The sequence below is a fragment of the Hordeum vulgare genome, chromosome 1H, assembly GCF_904849725.1.
Source record: "Hordeum vulgare subsp. vulgare chromosome 1H, MorexV3_pseudomolecules_assembly, whole genome shotgun sequence".
NCBI classification, from domain to species: domain Eukaryota; kingdom Viridiplantae; phylum Streptophyta; class Magnoliopsida; order Poales; family Poaceae; genus Hordeum; species Hordeum vulgare.
In genome coordinates this window covers 91,445,785-91,465,062 of record NC_058518.1, presented here as the reverse complement: position 1 = coordinate 91,465,062, position 19,278 = coordinate 91,445,785, and the positions used below count along the sequence as shown (strand labels likewise).

At 43.7% G+C, this 19,278-nt stretch overlaps 2 protein-coding genes across 2 annotated transcripts; one reads left to right on the top strand and one right to left on the bottom strand.

Moving 5' to 3' along the window:
* Positions 1 to 10,343: 10,343 nt before the first annotated feature.
* On the top strand, positions 10,344 to 12,818 carry LOC123425898 (mediator of RNA polymerase II transcription subunit 28). The gene is made up of 3 exons (XM_045109660.1): positions 10,344 to 10,567; positions 10,851 to 10,963; positions 12,529 to 12,818. The coding sequence occupies exons 1-3, from the start codon at positions 10,375 to 10,377 to the stop codon at positions 12,661 to 12,663; spliced, it is 441 nt and encodes a 146-aa protein (XP_044965595.1). The 5' UTR covers positions 10,344 to 10,374; the 3' UTR covers positions 12,664 to 12,818.
* Positions 12,819 to 15,534: 2,716 nt separating this feature from the next.
* Positions 15,535 to 18,829, bottom strand: LOC123425889 (U1 small nuclear ribonucleoprotein A). Its single transcript, XM_045109647.1, has 5 exons — positions 18,629 to 18,829; positions 17,920 to 18,092; positions 17,279 to 17,372; positions 16,449 to 16,540; positions 15,535 to 15,963 (listed from the first exon to the last, which is right to left on the bottom strand). Exons 1-5 carry the CDS (start codon positions 18,729 to 18,731, stop codon positions 15,676 to 15,678), a joined length of 750 nt encoding a protein of 249 aa, XP_044965582.1. The 5' UTR covers positions 18,732 to 18,829; the 3' UTR covers positions 15,535 to 15,675.
* Between the last annotated feature and the right edge of the window lie 449 nt (positions 18,830 to 19,278).

Below are 19,278 nucleotides of genomic sequence, written 5' to 3'. Positions count from 1 at the left end.
ATAGTCTTCGTTGGCTTTGATGTATTCCCAATCGACATATCTCTTGTTGCTGACTGCACGAATTTTGTCAAGCAAAACCATCTCATAGAAATCTTTTTGTTCCCTTGTGTGAAAGCGGGGATCAACAACAGTTCTCCTTCTCACAGCATATGGATCAACAGATCTCCACTTCCTCAAACCGGCATCGCTTCTCTTCTTCATGTCTTCAGCAGCTGGATGTGAAGCATCATGGGTTGGCACATGAGCTCTCAGCTTCATAAGCACAGGTGCATACTCATCTTCCTCTGCAGCAAAATCTCTGGATGCAAACTCTTTGTTTTCTCAGCTGCAGAAATATCCTTTGTTGTCCTCTTGGGAGCTACAGACTTCTTAGTCATAGCATCAGCCATAGGCTTTTTCTTCTTAGGAGGAGGAACCTCACCTGGAATTTCTTCATACTTATCATCAGTAACTTCTGTTGGATCTTCATACATTGAGGTTGGACTTCCAATAACATGGATAGTTCTCTTCTTGGCTCTATTCTGACCTGGCTTCTTTGCAAGCCTAGCTTCTGGAGCTCTAGTGTCAGAAGGTCTGGCATACTCCTTCCTCACAGTCTTCCTGACTGTGGTCTTCTCCTTCTGCTTCTGGGGAGCACATTCTTCAGGGATGAAGTTAGCATCTTCTTCATCAGAATTGATCTTCCTCCTTGACCTGGTAGCTGCCTTGGGAATGCCATGGGAGCTAGGAGTACGTGGGTCAAAAGGGATCCTCTCAGTTCTAGTGTGTGAGTCCATGTCACAATCGGGCTCACTGAAGTTGTTCTGACTATCCTCTGAACCTGACATCTTGCAAGACCAAGCAGACAAGCAGACCCTGTGAAAAGATATAGAAGACCTGGAAAGGATAAGCACCACAAAATTGCAGAAGTTTTGACAAATTTGAACTTTAAAAAGTTAGTTTTAACATTCAGCAAAATAGGATTTCGGTTCCACCGAGTCAAAAAATTCGGAGCCACCGAGACGTATGTTCTCATTAATAGAAACTTGGCACCCTTTCCGGTTTCACCGAAAACAAAAACTCGGTTCCACCAAAAAAATTCTCAGTAACCCTAAAACTAAAATTGGTAAGAACGACTTTTGCAACTCGGTGACACCGGGATTCAACTTTGCAAACTGTTATCCCTAAAAAATTCTTTGCTCGCTAATCTAAGGGAATTTCCTGCTCAGTGGAATTAGTGAAATAGTGGATAGATAATGGTTGGACCTATTTGTGCAAGAATCAAATTTGGAGTGCAAAAGGAATTGAATCCGTACCCTAACTTGGCGTGAATTTACTACAGTGGCGATGGCGGTGAAGATCCCGTCGACGACGAGGACTCCTGTCGTGAGGGCACACAGGAGGATCAAGTAGACGTCCACGGGACTAGGCCGCGACAGCAAGGAGGTGCGGATGTTCGACGTTTGAAGTAATTTTTCAATCGTCGGGTTCCGCGGATGTATATTGTGATAGCCCAGCTTATTAGGGATAATAGACTACTCATATCAATAAGGAATTCCTTCTTTTCCAGGATCCCATTCGAACAGAACTCCCAGGTTAAGCGTGCTCAGCTTGGAGTAGTTCTAGGATGGGTGACCAACCCGGAAGTTGATCCCGGGTGCGCATGAGTGAGGACAAAGTACGCACAAAAGACTAGTATTGATATGTGAGGCCAGTCTAGATCCTGCCAGGAGTAACGACCGCCGGCGGGTGTGTCCAGGGCGTTAGAAGTTGGTATCGGAGCCGACTCTCGCGGTTACACGGATGTTTGCGGACAGGTGTGCGGTCATGTTGTTCATGACGTATGTGACCCGTCGTGGCACACGGCATGGTACATGTACTGGACTGGATGCACAGACGTTTGTGCCAAGAGGGAACGCTCTTGTAGCCCGACGAGGACGTGGTTCCTCTGAGTGGTGGTGTATGTGATAGCCTGGCTTATTAGGGATGATAGACTACTCATATCAATAAGGAATTCCTTCTTTTCCGGGAGCCCATTCGAACAGAACTCCCAGGTTAAGTGAGGCCAAAAACCAAAACTCGGTTGCACCAAGATGATAAAACCTAACCAACCCTAGGCTTCTGTGGGACCGAGATTTTGAGATTGGTCACACCGATATGCACTTCGTGGGGTTTTGGAATTCAGCCCTTGTCAAGACGGATCTCCGAGTGCTCTTCACACAGAGTGTCCCTAGAGTGCTTGCTCAATTTTTGTGATGTAGCATGAATAAAATTTGAGACGAGAAAGCATAGATGACTAGGGAAAGGTACTTAGGCATTCTTGTATACCCAATTGGCCAAAAGAAATAGGAAGCCAAATAACAACAATTGGATATCCTTGAATGAGAAAAATATGCATACCAACATGCTCGCACAATAAGATGTCAAATAAAACATGGTGAACATGCACAAACATTCTAGCATCTATCAAGCACTTTGGCGATGATGAAGTCATCTATACATGAGTATATTGACTTAGGAGCCAAGTAAGAATACTTGATCATAGGTCACACTCATCGATTAAGCACAAGTGGGGTTACCACTTTTAAATAATGCATTAATGTGTTCACATCGTTTAGGAGACGATTATACTCAAGTCTTAGAGTAAATCTCCCCCTAGATGTGACATACCCCCTAAGAGGGATAAACTAACCTTGGGTTTTGTCCCAGAAGACTTCAAGTAGGTGTAGTAGTGGTGGATTCTCATTGTTGATGAAGGTCATCTTGAGTTGAGAGCAATCCTTGTTGTTTCTTACTGTTCTCACCTACATGGGTTAGTCCCAAAGCAAAAGGAACAAATGCAAGGATATCTATGGACATGGAGTGAAGTACATGGGAGGTGATGTCCAAAGATGCATTAATTACCTTGTCCCTTTCTCGCCTTTGAGGGAATATGTGACTCCTTGAACTAATGCATATGGTTGGAGTTGATTGCATGTAGTTCTTGCCAAAACGAATAAGAGTGAACTTCATTGGCAAAGTCACCCCTCAAGAACTTTCTAGTTCTTCCTCTTAGGGACCCACATAATCTCTATGGGGATCCTTGGAGTTGTGGTAGCACTAGATGAGGTAATGCTAGAAGTGTCCTTGGGAACCCACTCGACCTTAGCTTTGGGTTCTTCCTCAAATGAGTCAATCTCCTCTTGAAGCTTTCCCTTACCATTATGGTCTTGTGGTAGAAGTCCATCTTGAGAGCTTGTTCCCTTGGGAGGAGTAGAATCATACTTCTCCTCTTGAGGAACAAACTTGGGAATGGGATATGGACCTTTTCCCAAACATCTCCATTGACGTTGAAGTAGCCAACACCTTCCTTCTTCTGATGTCCTCCATGATTGCGCACAACTTCTTCGAAATGCTTACTTCCAGCAAGACTCTTGAAGACACCTCTCTCTATAATCCCTTTCAATAAATTGTTTTCTTGCTCAAGTCTAACTTGGTTAATAGAATCATTAGCGGAATCAAGAGAGCTACTAGCAACAACATCATTTGATCTACCTTTAGCATTATTGTTACTAGATGAAGAAACTTTCTTGCCTTTGTTACTGGTGTTCTTAGGTTTAACTTGTGGAACAAAAGTAGACAAGAGTAATCATTTAGCTAGGTAATAGGAACTCTTCTTTCGAAGATCATCATTGATTGCTTTTAAAGACTCATTCCCTTGCTCTAAATTTAGCTTCTCAAAGTGTTGCTTCTCATGAGTTCTTGCAAGCTCTCTATGATCTTCTAGAGTAGTTTCATGAGCTAACTTAAGAGTGTTTAATTCTTTAGTTAGTCGTTCAATCTCTTTCTTATCATCATTCGATTTCTCTTGACTATCATGAATATTTTCAAGTTCATTTTCAATGTTATTACTAGTCTTATCAAAGAGCAAGTCATCTTCCCCTAACAAGTCATCTTCATCACTATCAAAGTCAAAGTACTCTAGGCATGATACTTTGGGGCCTTTTGCCATGAAGCAGTTTCCAATCCCTTCATTTGGTGAATCTAATAAGTCGTAGGAGTTGGAGGAAATGAGTGCAAGACCGGCAACACCTTTATCTTGACTGTAGTCGGAGTTGGAGTGATAGCTTCTCTCGAATTGGTTGTTAGACTCGGAGCAGAAACCCATTCACCAATGTGAGCTTGGTGTCTTCTTCTTGAACTGCTCTTGGTGTACTTGTCCTTCTTCTCCGATTCTTTACCTCTTCTGGAGTGTCTTCGTTCATAATGATCTTCTCTACTCCTTCTCTCTCTCTGCGAGGTGACTCATCTCTTGAGCTTCGTCTTCTAGGTGACTCTTCTCTTATTTTGTGTGGAGTCGAGCAATCATTGGAAAAGTGTCCGGGCTTTCCACAGTTGTAGCAGTTTCGGTCACGACTAGATGAAGGCTTCTCACCATATCTTGAGCTTGAGTTTTTTTCTTTGCCTCTACTCTTGTAGAACTTTTTGAATTTTCTGACCATGAGGCTGATCTCTTCATTGGTAACAAGGTTGTCACTTGAAGTAGCGGGAGCATCACTTGAAGCTTTGTAAGCACCGCTTGACTTGTTGTGCAAATTTTCATGAGCAACAATCCTTCCAATGACTTCAATTGGCTGAGATCCTTGTACTTTGGCATCATTTATATTATTGTGCACATGGTGTCGTATCTTCCATCCAAGGCTCTAAGTATCTTCTTGATGATGAACTTGTCGGTCATCTCTTCACTTCCTAAGCCAGTAATCTCATTTGTGATGAGAGCTAGCCTAGAATACATCTCAGCGACTCCTTCACCATCCTTCGTCTTGAACTTGTCAAGCTGGCTTTGAAGCACATCCAACTTAGATTCCCTGACAGAATCAGTAACTTTGTGCATATCAATCAAAGTATTCCAAATTTCCTTTGCATTCTCAAGGCGACTAATTTCGTTGAATTCTTCGGGACACAAGGAATAGAATAGGATATCACAGGCTTGAGCATTGTATTGCAACATCTTCAACTCACCCGTTGTCGCATCACAATCCGGTTCTTTTCCTTCTCCGAAGAAATCACCTTGCACACCAACACGAACAACAGCCCAAACGGCAGGATTATGACCAAGAATATGCATTTTCATCTTATGCTTCCAACTAGGGAAATTAGTGCCATCAAAATATGGAGCTCTACCATGATAATTTCCCTCACTAGACGCCATACTCTCCTAGCTTGTGAAACTAATGCAATGGAGACCAAATCTCTGATACCACTTCTAAGATCGAAAGTATGTCTAGAGCAGGGGTGATTAGACTACTTGACAAGGTAAAAACTTAGCCTTTTCCCAATTTTAGTTGTGGGCCAATTTTAGCAATTATGACTAGCCAAGTACACCCTACATATGCACATCTAAGAGTATAGCAGCGGAAAGTAATACATGCAAATGTAAAGTAGAGGGTAAGGTTGGGAGATCAAACGCAAAAGTTGATACGGCGATTTTTGGCATGGTTCCAATAGGTGGCGCTATCGTACGTCCATGCTAGTGGATACTTCAACCCACGGAGGGTAACGGCTGCAAGAGTCCACGGAGGGCTCCACCCACAAGGGGTCCACGAAGAAGGGGCCTTGTCTATTCCACCACGGCTTCCGCCCACACAGGACTAGCCTCACTCACGGTAGGTCTTCATGAAGTAGGCGATCTCCTTGCCCTTACAAACATCTTGGTTCAACTCCACAAGACGAAGTAGGAGGCTCCCAAGCGACACCTAACAAATCTAGGAGGCACCACCCTCCAAAGGGTATTAGATGTGGTAGGATGATGAAATCCTTGCTCTTGTGCTTATAAAGATAGTCTCCTCAACACTCAATCACTCTCTCTCAGATTTTGCACGGGTAGGAGAGATTGATCTTGTGGAAAACAACTTGGGGAGGCTAGAAATCAAGGTTCAAATGGTTGGAATGGAATCTCTTTATCTCAACACATGAGTAGAAGGCTCTCTCTCAGAAAAATGGATCTAGCAAGTGTAAGTGTGTTATGAGTGCTACCTCTACGAATGAGAGGTAGGTGGAGGGGTATATATAGGCATCCCCCAAAGTCCAACCATTACAACATTATTGCCCAACTCAGTGACACCGAAAAGAATCTCGGTAATATCGAGTTGCACTAAATGTGGCAACTTTTGAATTCTCGGTGAGACTGATATAGGAATCTCGGAGGTACCGATACGATGACCTAGACCAGTTTCCAAATCTCGGTGAGACCAATTTCAAGCTCGGAAATTCCGAATTTCCGATTCTTGAAATCTTCTCAATAGAAAGTTGGTCACTCAATCTCGGGTGGCACCGATGTGAAAGTCGGTGGTACCGAGATGGTAGGGTTTGGCAATGAATTTGTCAAGTGTAAAATCGGTAGGGCCGAGTGGAAATTGTTGGTGGCACCGATTTTGCTAGTTTGGCTTTGGACACAGATATTTTGTGAGAGAATGGCTGAGTATTTTTTGTGGCTACCTCTAAGCACTTGAGTAACCAATTTATCATAATACCTCATCCCCTTTTCATAGTATTGGCTTTCCTATGGACTCAAAGTGATTTCTCATAAATATAAAATGTAGAGTCTTCTTGCTTGAAGCTTGAGCCAATCATATTCCTTCCTTGCATCAAGGGGCATCTCCTCACAATCCTATAGCCAAGGCATCTTTGGAATTTTATCAAATATACTTAAATCAACTCATTAGTCCAATGATGCATATGTTGTGATTAATTACCAAAACCACCTTGGGGAGCAATTGTGTTTTCACATCCTCATCCTTTCAGCACTTATATCCAAATATGAGACTAGCAACTTTTCAAAAGATAGAATAAACAAATGTTACTTTTGTGAGATCTATCCCAAATAAACAAATGCACTATTACCCTAATATGAGAATAACACTCTTATAAAAACATATAGATTATAAATGCTACGACTCCAATTCAAAATCATGGCCTTTATATTAATTTCTTTGCCAAACCAATTCTTCGAGTTCTATAGCATAGCAGAAGAGAGTGAACACATTATTTTTGTGAAGGAGAGAGCGAACACATTGCAATTTCAATGTGGACGTAGGCGTTGTCCACCTACCAAATCCACGATCTTGTGCATTTAAACTACTCATGAACATTCAACTATGTTTTAACTTTTAAAATGTTATTTCACGGTAAATCTCGCAAAGGATCTACAAAGGTCGCTTAAAAATCATCAATGCCTACTATATGACTTTTTATTATATGTATGCTCTCATTTTAATTACAAACCATGCAATAGTTCTATGACATCATCATCTTTAGATGATCTCTTAAGGCAGGAGTATCTCATCATCTTTTTTATGGCTCTGTAGAACGAGGATTGTGCTAGTAAATCCAAGAAAATATAAGCACACGTATAAAGTTTAGGACTTAAAACTTCGATGGGCTGGAGATATCATTATCGTCCTAACCATCAAACCACATGTAGGTTAGTTCTAAATACAATAAGTTTATTTTGAAAAGTCAATTATGTTAGTAGGTTAGTTCCAAATATAATAAATTTATTTAAGAATTCGATTAAACTTCTAAAGGAATGTGTGAGTGTGCAAGTGGAGTGGGCAATTAACAAAGGCAGAGTTTTCTTAGCACGGATGGTAGTGTCGTCTTCGGATAGTCCTCCATCACTTTAGGCTATTTTTTTACTTATCTTGCAGTAAATCAAGAGTAATTCGGTGTGGCCAATGTGGTCAAATTTTCACGTACAGTGAACCTATGGTTTGTGAAACAACCTAGTATCTTACTCTCAAGTTCAAATTTTCGGTTCAAAATTTAAATTACACACACAAAGCTGAAAAAAATCAATAATTAATTGATAAGTATAATAAAATTCACTTCGAATTAACATAAAATTTGGAAGAAACCTAATGTTTTTAGGGGTTGTTTGAATTGTGAATATCTTTGCCATACATTATCACATTATTTTTATCACACTTGCCTTACTTGAGTTATTCAAGTTGTTAGTCACACTTTGGCTTGTATAAGAGAATCTTGTCATACCTTTTGTGTCTATGACATGTGGGATTTACTGCTCATAAAAAAATTCTTGGCTTACATATGGCTAGAATCAAACACACCTTTTACTTGGTCAAACTTGTCTAAGATGAGATGTGATAAAGTGTGGCTAGGAACCAAACCGCTTAGTTTGATGTGTGAGTAGAGAAACAGATGACTTGACTCAAAGAAGAGAGAGGAAATCGGATGTGATACCGCTGACTTAGATGAAATCGAAGTTAAATGGGAAAAAAGGATCGACAGAGAAGTAAAACGACATTGTGAACTGATTTGGGACAAGTTCAGAACATAACGTAGAATGGACTTTTCTCTTTTTCTTTTCTTTCTCGCAACACAACTTTTGGCCTAAGAGCATCTACAACCGTACCATCATACCTCCGTCAAACATCCGGGCAGCGCCCTGGTCACTGACCGGTGACGAAATTTTAATCCAATCGGGCATCTCAAATTTGCCTCAAATGTGTGGGCTGACCAACACCCCTCATATCCAGTAAAAATATGGAGCGGATATAAGGAGTCCGGATGCGCTCAGGCGCGCCCACCTGGCCCGCGCTGGCCCATTGACCCCACATATATTTGTCCCCATCCGCTTGTCAGACCAAACCCTAGATGTTTCACTCTGCTGTTCTCCACTTCCATCCGCCACCCAAGCTCATCTCCGACGATCTCCAGCCTTCTCTAGCATGGCGGGCAGCGGATTCGAGTCCTTCACGTCCAGATCCTTGACCATGAACTCATCCCATGCGGCCCCGAGGAGGAGATGGTCGTCCGGGTTGCGTTCCGCCGCTCCCGAGAGGCGACCGCCGGCCGGCAGCACTCGGACTCATAGCGTTGGGAATCCATTGTGTGTGCACAATCGGTGCTTGGATCCGGCGTCGCTATCTCACCGGAGGAGGTGCGGTATGTATGGTGTCCGGGCATCGTGCCGGACGTGCAACCCTTCCGTTGGCGTGCTGAAGATGCACCATGGGCGTCCTCAGACACTAATATGGCACGGCGTGCCCATCGTACGAGGCAACGGGTGCTTAGGCGACGGAGTCCCTCGTGGCGGTGGACGTTGGAGAGGTGGAGTCACACTCCCCGGTGCCCTGTATAATACATGGGTGCGGACACCGCAATCGGATCGCTCTCCTCTTAGGAAGGATTTGTCATCGACCTGACGTCCATCGGCACCGTCCAAGTAACGGGCTCCGACGAGGAAGAGTGGGGCATGGGAGGTGACGGGAGCTCGACTCCCGTGAGCCGGTTAGTGTCCTATGTCCTACTCTACCTTGTCGGTGACCGGGCTGACAGTAAGCCGGCCGGCGGACATGGGCACGCAGAGCTCGTCGAGCTTCGCTTGTGTTAGATTTACGTTACATGTAATAATATTGATTTGAGGTTTGTAATTTAAGTTGTTCGGTTATAGAGTGCATTATTTGAGACGTGATCGGTTAATGTCTACAGGCGTGACTGAGCGTGTCCGCGGACGTTTGAGGGATCAAATTTACCAAGTCGGATGATAAATGCTCCAAGTCGTTAAATTTTGGTTTGCCAATTAGAGTTGCTCTTCACTCCTCGCTATCTTGTTTCAGTTCCAGTAAAACATGTATTTCTTTGGTATAGGGGCCTGCTAGGCATCCATCGATGGATTTGTAGTAACCATCCATCACCCTTTCAGTCGTCCGATGCATACGCGTGCGCCGTCCGATCACCAGCTCGGTCGCCTCCATTCACACACAAAATCCTGAAACAACGTTTCAGTTGCGGAAACAAGCACGCTGCTACGTCGTCCAACTGACGGGTTAAAAAATGACTGACGGGTCTGTTGCAACATAGATTATGTTACAATTTTTTTTGTAACAAAAGAACATGTTGCGAAAACGTCCGTATGTTTTTTTTGCAATAGAATTTGTTATAGAATATTTTCTGCAACAAGAATTGTGTCGCAGAAATTTTCAACGAGCGCTAAGTTGCACAAGTGCAAGCTAGGTGAGCATACATAAGACAAGCGTTGCACGAGCGAGAGGAGTCTGCCCTCAAAGGATTTAGATTTCAGATCATGTAACAAATGACGTGTTACGATACGCAATCTGCAACAAGCATTAAGTTGCAGAATGACAAACTACATAAGTTTAAATAAAACTAAGGTCACACGGACGAGACGGCGGACGCCCAGCTGCCCTCCACCGGCTGGAGCACAACGTTTTCGTATAGGAAAACATCAAAAGTTTTTCTCTGCTCCTGCTGTTTTAGCACAAACTTTGTTTATCATCACAGCCGTCCATCCTCCAACGAACGGGTGATATCTTCTCCTAAGCGAACCGGAGTTGCAAACGATTTCGCGATCCCCATCTCCCCCTCTCTTCCATGGCAGAGCCGCCGCCGCCCCCGTCGCAGTCTCCGGCGCAGACGCCGCTGCCCACGCAGCCGCAGACGCCCGCGGCAACCGCGCGAGATGACATGATGGCGTGCGTGGCTGCGCTGGAGGCGGCGCTGCTGCCGTGCCTCCCCGCGCGTGAGCTGCAGGCCGTCGACCGCTCCCTCCAGTCCTCACACCAGAGTACGAACCCTCTCTAGCCTTCCTCCCTTCTCCTCCTCTTGTCGATCCGACCGGCCATGTTTCGGGCCAAGATTCCTCTTCTTGGTTAGCCACTGGCCCCGCTCTCCCCTCGCGCGCGCCAGGTGCTCGTTTTAGGGGTTATCTTGTGACTGGCCTGTTCGATTCCCGGTAGATTAGATATCAGGTGCTTAGATTAGAGCAGTTTGTGTATCTTTAGTTCCATCTGCTGTGTTACTTACTACTGTCAAATTGGAGGTGATGACTGTGGTTTTGCTGTTGACAGTTGATGTCGAGAGGCACGCCAGGGATTTCATGGAGGCCGCCAAGAAGCTACAGTCTTACTTCATCAGCCTGCAGCGTGAGGACCAACCAACAAACGAAGAACTGCTTCGTAAGGTGTGATTCTTCAGCGAGATCCTTGGCATCACTTCATTGCTTTCATACTGCAGGTTGAATGAATTGAACATGTACATGGTTCTGTGTGTTACGGTAGGGGAGAGGCAGTGATGATTGGAGTTTGTCCTGGGGGTCTGGGAACAAACCTATTAGTGCACTGTTGCATTGTTGCTACTAGGCCGAGGGCGAGGTTTGGTATACCATAGTGACCTCATAGGTGAGGTGGTGACACCTGAGTTAGAATGGTTAGGGAGAGGGTGGTAAAAGGAATGCAGACAGTTTTGGTTTGTTTCATTGGTGCTCCCTCCGTAAACTAATATAAGAACATTTAGAACACTACTTTTGTAATCTAAACACTCTTATATTAGTTTACAGAGGGAGTAGTACTCTTGACACGAGTTGATCAACCCAATAATCCAACCCTTATGATTGTAGGTGGTCCTTAGAAGCATCTAATTTTAACTATAAACTTTTACTATTATCAACTAATATTAATGGCATATTTGGGTAAGGCAGTAGTCTCAAGCACAGCACAGCAAGAGGGCTTTAAAAGCAGGGTGGCGAATTGAATTTTTAGAGAGGGGTTTTTTATTTTTTGTTATTTGGTACTACTTCAAGCACAGCATGGCAGGTGCTGTAGTTTCTTGCATGAGTTTATCAGCTATGAATTGCCGGGGGAGTGATTATACAGTCGACATTGATAGCCGCCCGATCAATATCTTCTCATCCCTTGGGATGAATTCCAATGTTCAGATCGGATGGTTCTAAGCATCGACTCAAAGAGTTATTTCTCAGTTGCCCGAGAAATTGCAAAAGCATTTAATATTACCTTCTGGTAACATGTTTGTTTGAAGAAAATTACATTTGATACTAGGGGCACCATTGTAAAAGCAGCTCTAATTCTAATCTGACCTCATTTTCACCTCTATGAAAAAGCGTAGGTATGTGAATAGGGAGCGTAATGTTTGTGCTTGAGGAGCTTGATGCAACGCTTGTGTGCTTTATTAGCCTCAATTCTGTACTGCAGAAGTATATATTTTTTATGAAAAAAAATCACATGTATGTTCACAGGGAGCGTAGTTTTTGTGATTGAGGCACTTGATGCAATATTTTTGTGCTATTCAGCCTCAGTTCCGTACTATTGAATGATATAAAAGGAAACACAGTTAGACAGATTCAGAAGTGAAGAATCTTAAGAAACCAGTAGCCTTCTTAAGAAATAAATGCTTGAAGAAAAAATAATAGTTTCCCACATGAATACGTATGCAATTATGTTGACACGGGTGCAATTAAACACGTCACAGTCCTTATTTATTTGTCCCCATAGTTTTTTGGGAAAACGCAATGGACCTTTGTGTTTCATTTCATTGAAAAGAGAGAGAGTTGTGAAATTACAGTCCTCCTAGGAGGTGGTTACTAAAAGGTAGGCTTTGTTTATTCTGTGTATATTATCTTGTACTAAGTACCTGGAAGTTGAGAAGAGTCATATGCAGTATGGCCTGGAAGTTTAATAAGTAAATTGCCAGCTCTGAGCCATACTTCGATTTTTCATGTTTGAGCTGCAGGAGATTACTACAATGGAGGAAGAACTGAAGACCAAGTCTGAGCTCATTGCCAAGCACAAGAGTCTCATTGAAGGGTGGCAGAAAGAACTAAAGGACCAGCTGGGCAAGCACAACACCGAGCTCGAAAGAGTTTGATTCCGCCATGTACATTTCCTATTTCAACCAGAATGACCATGAAATTCTGTGTGGGTGAATGTTAGAGTCGTCCCTGGAAGAATTGTGTCAGGCAAGAGACAAGCCAGCATAACTAATGTTTAGGATCTGATTAGTCAAATTGTTTGTCGATGTCTTGTTTCGTTGTGTTACATGTAATTTTTTTCTATATGTTTGGTTACCAAATGGTAAACATTTGTGGCCGGTGCGCCGGCCGAAGATTGGGCCGGTCGCACGCTATCACATGCTCCTGCTTCTCCCGTTTCCAACACTGCAGCGGCAAGCGGTGACGGTGCGCGGCCCCGGCGAGGCCATCTACTACCCCTGCATTGATGGGGAGCTGTGACAGTGAGCAGCCCTGACAGTGACGGCGTGCAACCCCAGTGGGCCGTCTACTACCCCTGCATTGATGGCTACTACCCCTACATTGATGGGGAGCTGTGACAGCGAGCAGCCCCGATGGCGACGGCAAGCTGTGACGGCGCGCAGCCCCAGCGGTGATGGCAACCAGCCCTGTTGAATGGCGCCCAACCCCAGTGAAGTTGCCGTCTCCCCCGCCCTGCGCGCACGACCATCTCTTTTTCCATCTCCAGCGGACGAACTGCAACGGCGAGGCACACCCACAACACAGGGATACTCGGACCAACATCTTTTTTTGCTATATGCTTCAACCATCATCATAATTTGCTAGAAGTGGCATCGCTATCTGCTACCATCGGTGTCGTATTTTACTAGCATCGATGTCGTATTTTGCTACAACCGGCTATGAAAAAAGCTACATCCGACAACATGATTTGTTTCAACGGCCACAACGAAGTTTGTGCTGGGGACAGCGGCGCTGCGATTTTTGCTGCAACCGACAGCAGAAAAAGCTACCACCGGCCGTCAATTTTGCTACAACTGGCAATGAAAAAAGCTACATCCGACTACATGATTTGCTGCAACGGCTCCGACGAAGTTCGTGGTGACGACGATGGCACTGCGGTTTTTGCTCCAACCGGCAGCAGAAAAAGCAACCATCGACGGTCAATTTTGCTACAACCATGTCTCTGGACGCGAAGTGGTCGTTAGTCACAGACGAGCGCAAGGTGGCGGCGCGGGATGCGGAAGGGGAGGCAGCGCGGCGAGGCTCAATCCATGACGGCAACGGCGAGCATGGTGACGATCAGGACGGGGGTGGCGCAACACTTTGGAGCGACGGGGGTGGCAGAAGACGTGACGCGGCGTGAGGCGTGAGGAACACGAAGTAAAGGGCTAACCTTTTTTTTTTTGCAGAATCCAACATCCCACGCTCTCATATCCAACGGTTGTAGTGCGATCGGTCCAAATTTGGGCTGGCGCGCCGGTGCCTATCGGTGTCCTTACCAAATGTCTTGATTTGGAGGTATGGGACAAATTTGTCATGCAAAAGGTGTACTCGAAAGTTGAAAACAATCTACATACTAGCTAATTGTTTGTGCATTTCAGTGAGGCATATAATTTAGGGAATCGTTTCTGCACGGCGCGCCGGCCGAACCGACGCGCCGGTCGTCCCTCACGCACGTAGGCTCATGCAACATTTTTTTCCACCTGCCCGCCCCGCTGGCAGATGCTTGCAGCATTTTTTCGTCACATTTGCTGCAACCGTGTATTTTTTTTGATACAAACGTTTTCCATGCAACTTTTTTTCTCGTGTAAATTTGTTACATTTGTCCAGTAAAAACGTGCATATACGTTTGGTTGCAACTCCAGTTCGTCGGAATTTTCGTTACAATCGATGTTTTTTACTTTTGCTACAACCGTGTTAATTTTTGCTACAACCGGCATCATGTTTTGCTGCAATCGTTCACTAAAAAAGTTGCATACACGTCACGTAAATATTTGCTACAATCGGCGTTTGACTTTTGCTACCACGCATCCTCAGCTTCGCTTTTTTGCTACGATCACCTAGATATTTTTTTGCTACAATTTTTATTTTTTGTTGCAACCGTTGAAAAAATTGTTGCGTCGCATCGAAATTTTGCTGCATAGGGGGGGTGGAATGTTGCATGCGGATCCAACGGTGCGGACGACGCAGGGTTGGTGGATCCTGCGGCTCGCGCACGACCGGCCGAAAGTTTGGGCCGGCGCGCCGGCGCAGATCACTCCACTATAACTTACACCTACCATATTCTAATGGTTCAACGCCACGCCCACCATGTTCTACTCTCTCCGTTCTTAAATATAAGTCTTTTAAGATGTTTCATTAAAAGGACTATATATGGATGTATATAGACATACTTTAAAGTATAGATTCATTCATTTTGCTGCGTATGTAGCCCTCTAGTGAAATCTCTAAAAAGACTTATATTTAGGAACGGAGGGAGTAGATTTTTGGTAAGATTTGATTGCGTGTGAGGGATGGCAAGGAAAGTTTTGATTTAGTTAGCTTTTGATAAGATTTAATTTGATTGAGTTAATGCGGGATGGCAAGGAAAGTTTTGATTTAGTTAGCTTTTGATAAAATTTAATTTGATTGAGTTAATGCAGGACATGGCTTTTGTAAGATTTTATTTGAGTTAACAGTATGACAAGGAAAGGAAAATACTGATTTGGTTTAGATTATTCCAAACCAAGGAGAACATACCAACTCCCCTTAAGTAGAGATGATATTGCATGAATGCAAATTTCCACATGTTCTAGAGAAACAATTGTCATCACAAACATCAACATAATACTCAAAGCTCAGGTTTACGGTTTGTGATAAACTTGTGGAAAAATAGCGACAAAAGTAGGAGACGGTTATTAGACGAAATTGGCAACATATGATTTGACAAAAGATTATCACAAAGATGCCAAACCCAAATACATGACTGAAAAGAGCTTCCAAGCATGGACGCATAAATGCAGCTGAGCCGTACATTAATTTATACTGGATTAAACCATGGTGTAGTCTACCTTACATGTGAAGAAAATCTACCAGATGGTGCAAAACCAGGGCTACAACATTAATTCAAGTCAATACAGCTCATCAAGTTACTTCTTCGCATATGTGATGCGCATTGGGTTCTCTTTGATTTTGAAACCCTGAAGAAGGTTCATGGCTGCGGTCGCCTGTCCCTCGTCTCCATACTCCACAAAAGCAATACCAGGCTTTGCTTCGATCATCCGCACTTCCTTGAACCCTGGGTACTGGCAGAAGAACATCTGCAGCATCAAAGCGGTCGCGTCGTGTGGGAGTTCTTGGACGAAGAGAATATTGTTTGGTACAATAATCTCTGGCATCATGACCTTCGGTCCCGCACCAAAAGGTAGCTGAGAGAGCTGCACAAAAGAAAGTCATGCCGGTAATGATGTGAAGAAAACTAAGAGCAGGATAAATGTGAAAAGATGCCCAGCCCTAGTACTGGGCGTATATATGATGATAGTAAACGAACTTTGCACAGAGTCTGAGTCATGACTATTCCCTGCTAAATCTCAAGCTATTTCTCGAAGCCAAGTGAATCTCTTTAATATGTTGAATATGCCAATTTTACTTGACCTAACTATGCAAGCAGGAATCACTGGCTTGCACACAGACATACAAACTCCAGCCCGCAAATAGAATGACAAAACAGCACGCAGGATATATGATAAAGAAGTTGAAATAAGTAAATTTGTGTATGTGAACACTGAACACAGAGCAAAGAATGGATCTTGGAAAACATGGTCACATAACATACTCCACTGTTCATATGCAACAACAAAAACCTCTACACAACAGAAAATGAATAAATAAGAACATTTCTAATCAATTCTACAGCACTTACCGGCGGAGCCCCATAAGCACCAGGATAGGCATGCATGCCCACGCCAGCCTGGTTAACATCGTGGTGCTGCTCACGCTTCTGCTTCTTTTCAGCTGCATTATCAAAGAATAAGGCAAACTAAGTTTTGCTCATGAATTTAAAAGGAAGCCAAGTTGCCATAAGCTCGTATAAAAAAACACCAAAACAAGTTCCTCCTAGCACAAAGCAACTCTATCAACAAAGAGTCGAAGTGTGTAAAGCTAAATACAGTAAATTGAGCAGATATCTGATATTTAGACCTGGCGACGACAGCTTTATTGCTCTATTGTTTCTATTCAAATTAATACTGGTACTCTCGTAGAAGTAACAGTGAGTGCAAGAACAGAGTAACATATGATCACACAAAGGCAAATTCAGAAATTTTGTTTTTAGATAATCTGGAATTCTATAGGCGAATGAGTGCATCTATTGTGCTTAGTTGCAAAATCTGCATATACCACCTAAGAAAAATGTTTAAATGGGGGGCTGAAGACTGGAATCAAGGACCACAGAAGGTCTGATTCTTCGTGTTTTTTAACATTTTAGCAGTAATGTATTAGTAGACACCAATACCTCCTCAAGCCAATTTATTAGCCTGTTAAACAACAATCCATGGCTACATGCAAGAGAGAGACCATCTCCAGCACATCTTTCAGTTAAGTTTTGCAAAATATATTGAACGTATACAGTGCTAAAAAATGTCAAGTTATGTATCCAAACAAAATAAAGAAGTGCAAATCAAGATAGAGTTCCGAGGGGCTAAAAGTAAAACCATGAATGTAAAGGGGTATGCACATTAACCAGAATCTTACGTTTCTCATCATTCCTCTTCCTTTTTTCTCGAGGTACGAAGGTGCCATCAGCTTTTGCTACAACATCTGACTTGGTCTTGGCATATTGAATTTTCTGAAATCAAATAGACAAGATTTCATGAGCGGCAAAAATAATACAGCTTCAGAAGTCAAAATGCAACGGAAAGGAACAGGTGAAAGAACATATGTGCATGTGTATCATCGTTAGTTAAGCAATCTGAACAGCTCAACTGTAGTTTGGTATTGACTAGACATGCCCAGTAAGAGACCTAGTACATACAAATAATATATCATCTAAGCACAACAAGCTAGATTACAGACCATCTAGGCAGTAATGTTGATTAGAACAAAACTTGCTTCAATAGAAATAATTGAATAAGCTTAAATGCTACTCCCTCCGGTCAAAAGTTGTACCAAGTCAGTGACAATTAATATGGATCAGAGGAAGTAGCTTATATATTAGACAAACCATAATACTACGACATAATTGCAAGCAGTACAGATGCTCTTTTTTCTGTTGAGATAATTTTCATAAACCCAATACGCTTGGCTAACAACGCTACGAACAACAGGATATAGTAACAATCAGATCAAATTACAGGACAACCAAAGCTGTAACACCAATTCAGCTCTAAATTCACCATGGGTTTGTCATAGAAGGGGAAATCTTGCATCCTCTTCAAAGCCTCGGTTGCTGATGCAACATCTTCGAACACGACCCATGCTTGCCCTTTATGCTTCAAAGTCTTAAAAGCAAGCACCTCAATGATTTTCCCAAACTGGGAGAAAACCGCATTGAGGGACTTCTTAAGTGCTGCAAAGAATTCAGCAAATTATATTTAGCCATCCGGTTCCAAAAAGTAAAACTAAACAAGGCTTAACAGAAATCTGCAACGACTTCAAAATTTAGAGATGCAGTACAGGGTATGCAATTGCTGTTTTTGTTCGGCATAAACCGGAATGCAATCCTACTTTCATGACCCAGATTCGACTCTATTAGCTCCGTACATCAAATAAAGAGGATTATCCTCGGATTAAGCAGACCACCAGATCTCTAAACCACTAACCCGCGAGATATCTGCGGCGCTCCTCCATGAGACAACGACCACCCCCGCCGGAAACCAGCCGGGAATTTCAATAGCGGGTGCCAACGTGTCTGACAGAACGGCCTATAGGGGTTTAGGTCCTGTAGAACCACCGAGATTTGCACCGGGCCAGCGCAGAGGAACAACGGCGAACCAGAGGTAGCGAATAGATTACACGGGAAAGGAGAAATCCGCGAGAATCTCCCTAGGGTTTAGACAGGGGGGCGCGGAGGAAGGCGAGAGGGCTCAAGCAGGGGAAAGATACCGTCGAGTTTGATCTTCTCGTTGAGGTTATTGATGTAGATGGTCACGTTTGGCTGGACGCCGTTCGCCTCCCCGCCGCCGCCGGCCGCCGCCTCGCCGCTCATATCCTCGTCACGCAGCCGCCGCTCCAGAGCCTCCTTCTCTCTCTAGCCTCCGGGTTTCTTCGTGTCCTCGGTCGCTCTCTTTTTTTCTCAGGGACGTCTTCTCTGCTATTTTTTCGCGTTGGGCCTTCATGTCTTAATCTCGCTTCAGAAGAGGCTTGCCGTTTGGACTCGTTGGTTCAGCAAACAAGGTCTCGCCCGAAACGGTCGACAATCGGCTGGCCCAGCGCACTGGTGGCCCACATGGCTTAAGCATCATGTTTTGACCTTTTTATGAAAGTTGATCGAAATTTAACCCTGGTTTATAAAAACGTCGAGATCCGACCCGTTTCCTACCACCAGGTCTGGTAGGGTATAACAGCCTACTGTCGAGGTTCCTCACGATAGAAATCTTATTCACTTCAGCACGACACACCCGCATCGCCAAATATGTTGGTGATAGTCTGTACAACCCTACCGCCAAGGTACATGGCGATAGGTGCGCACAAGCATTGTATCTGATACTTAAAATGTTTTTTTACGATAGGTCGTACACTCCTACTACCAGGGT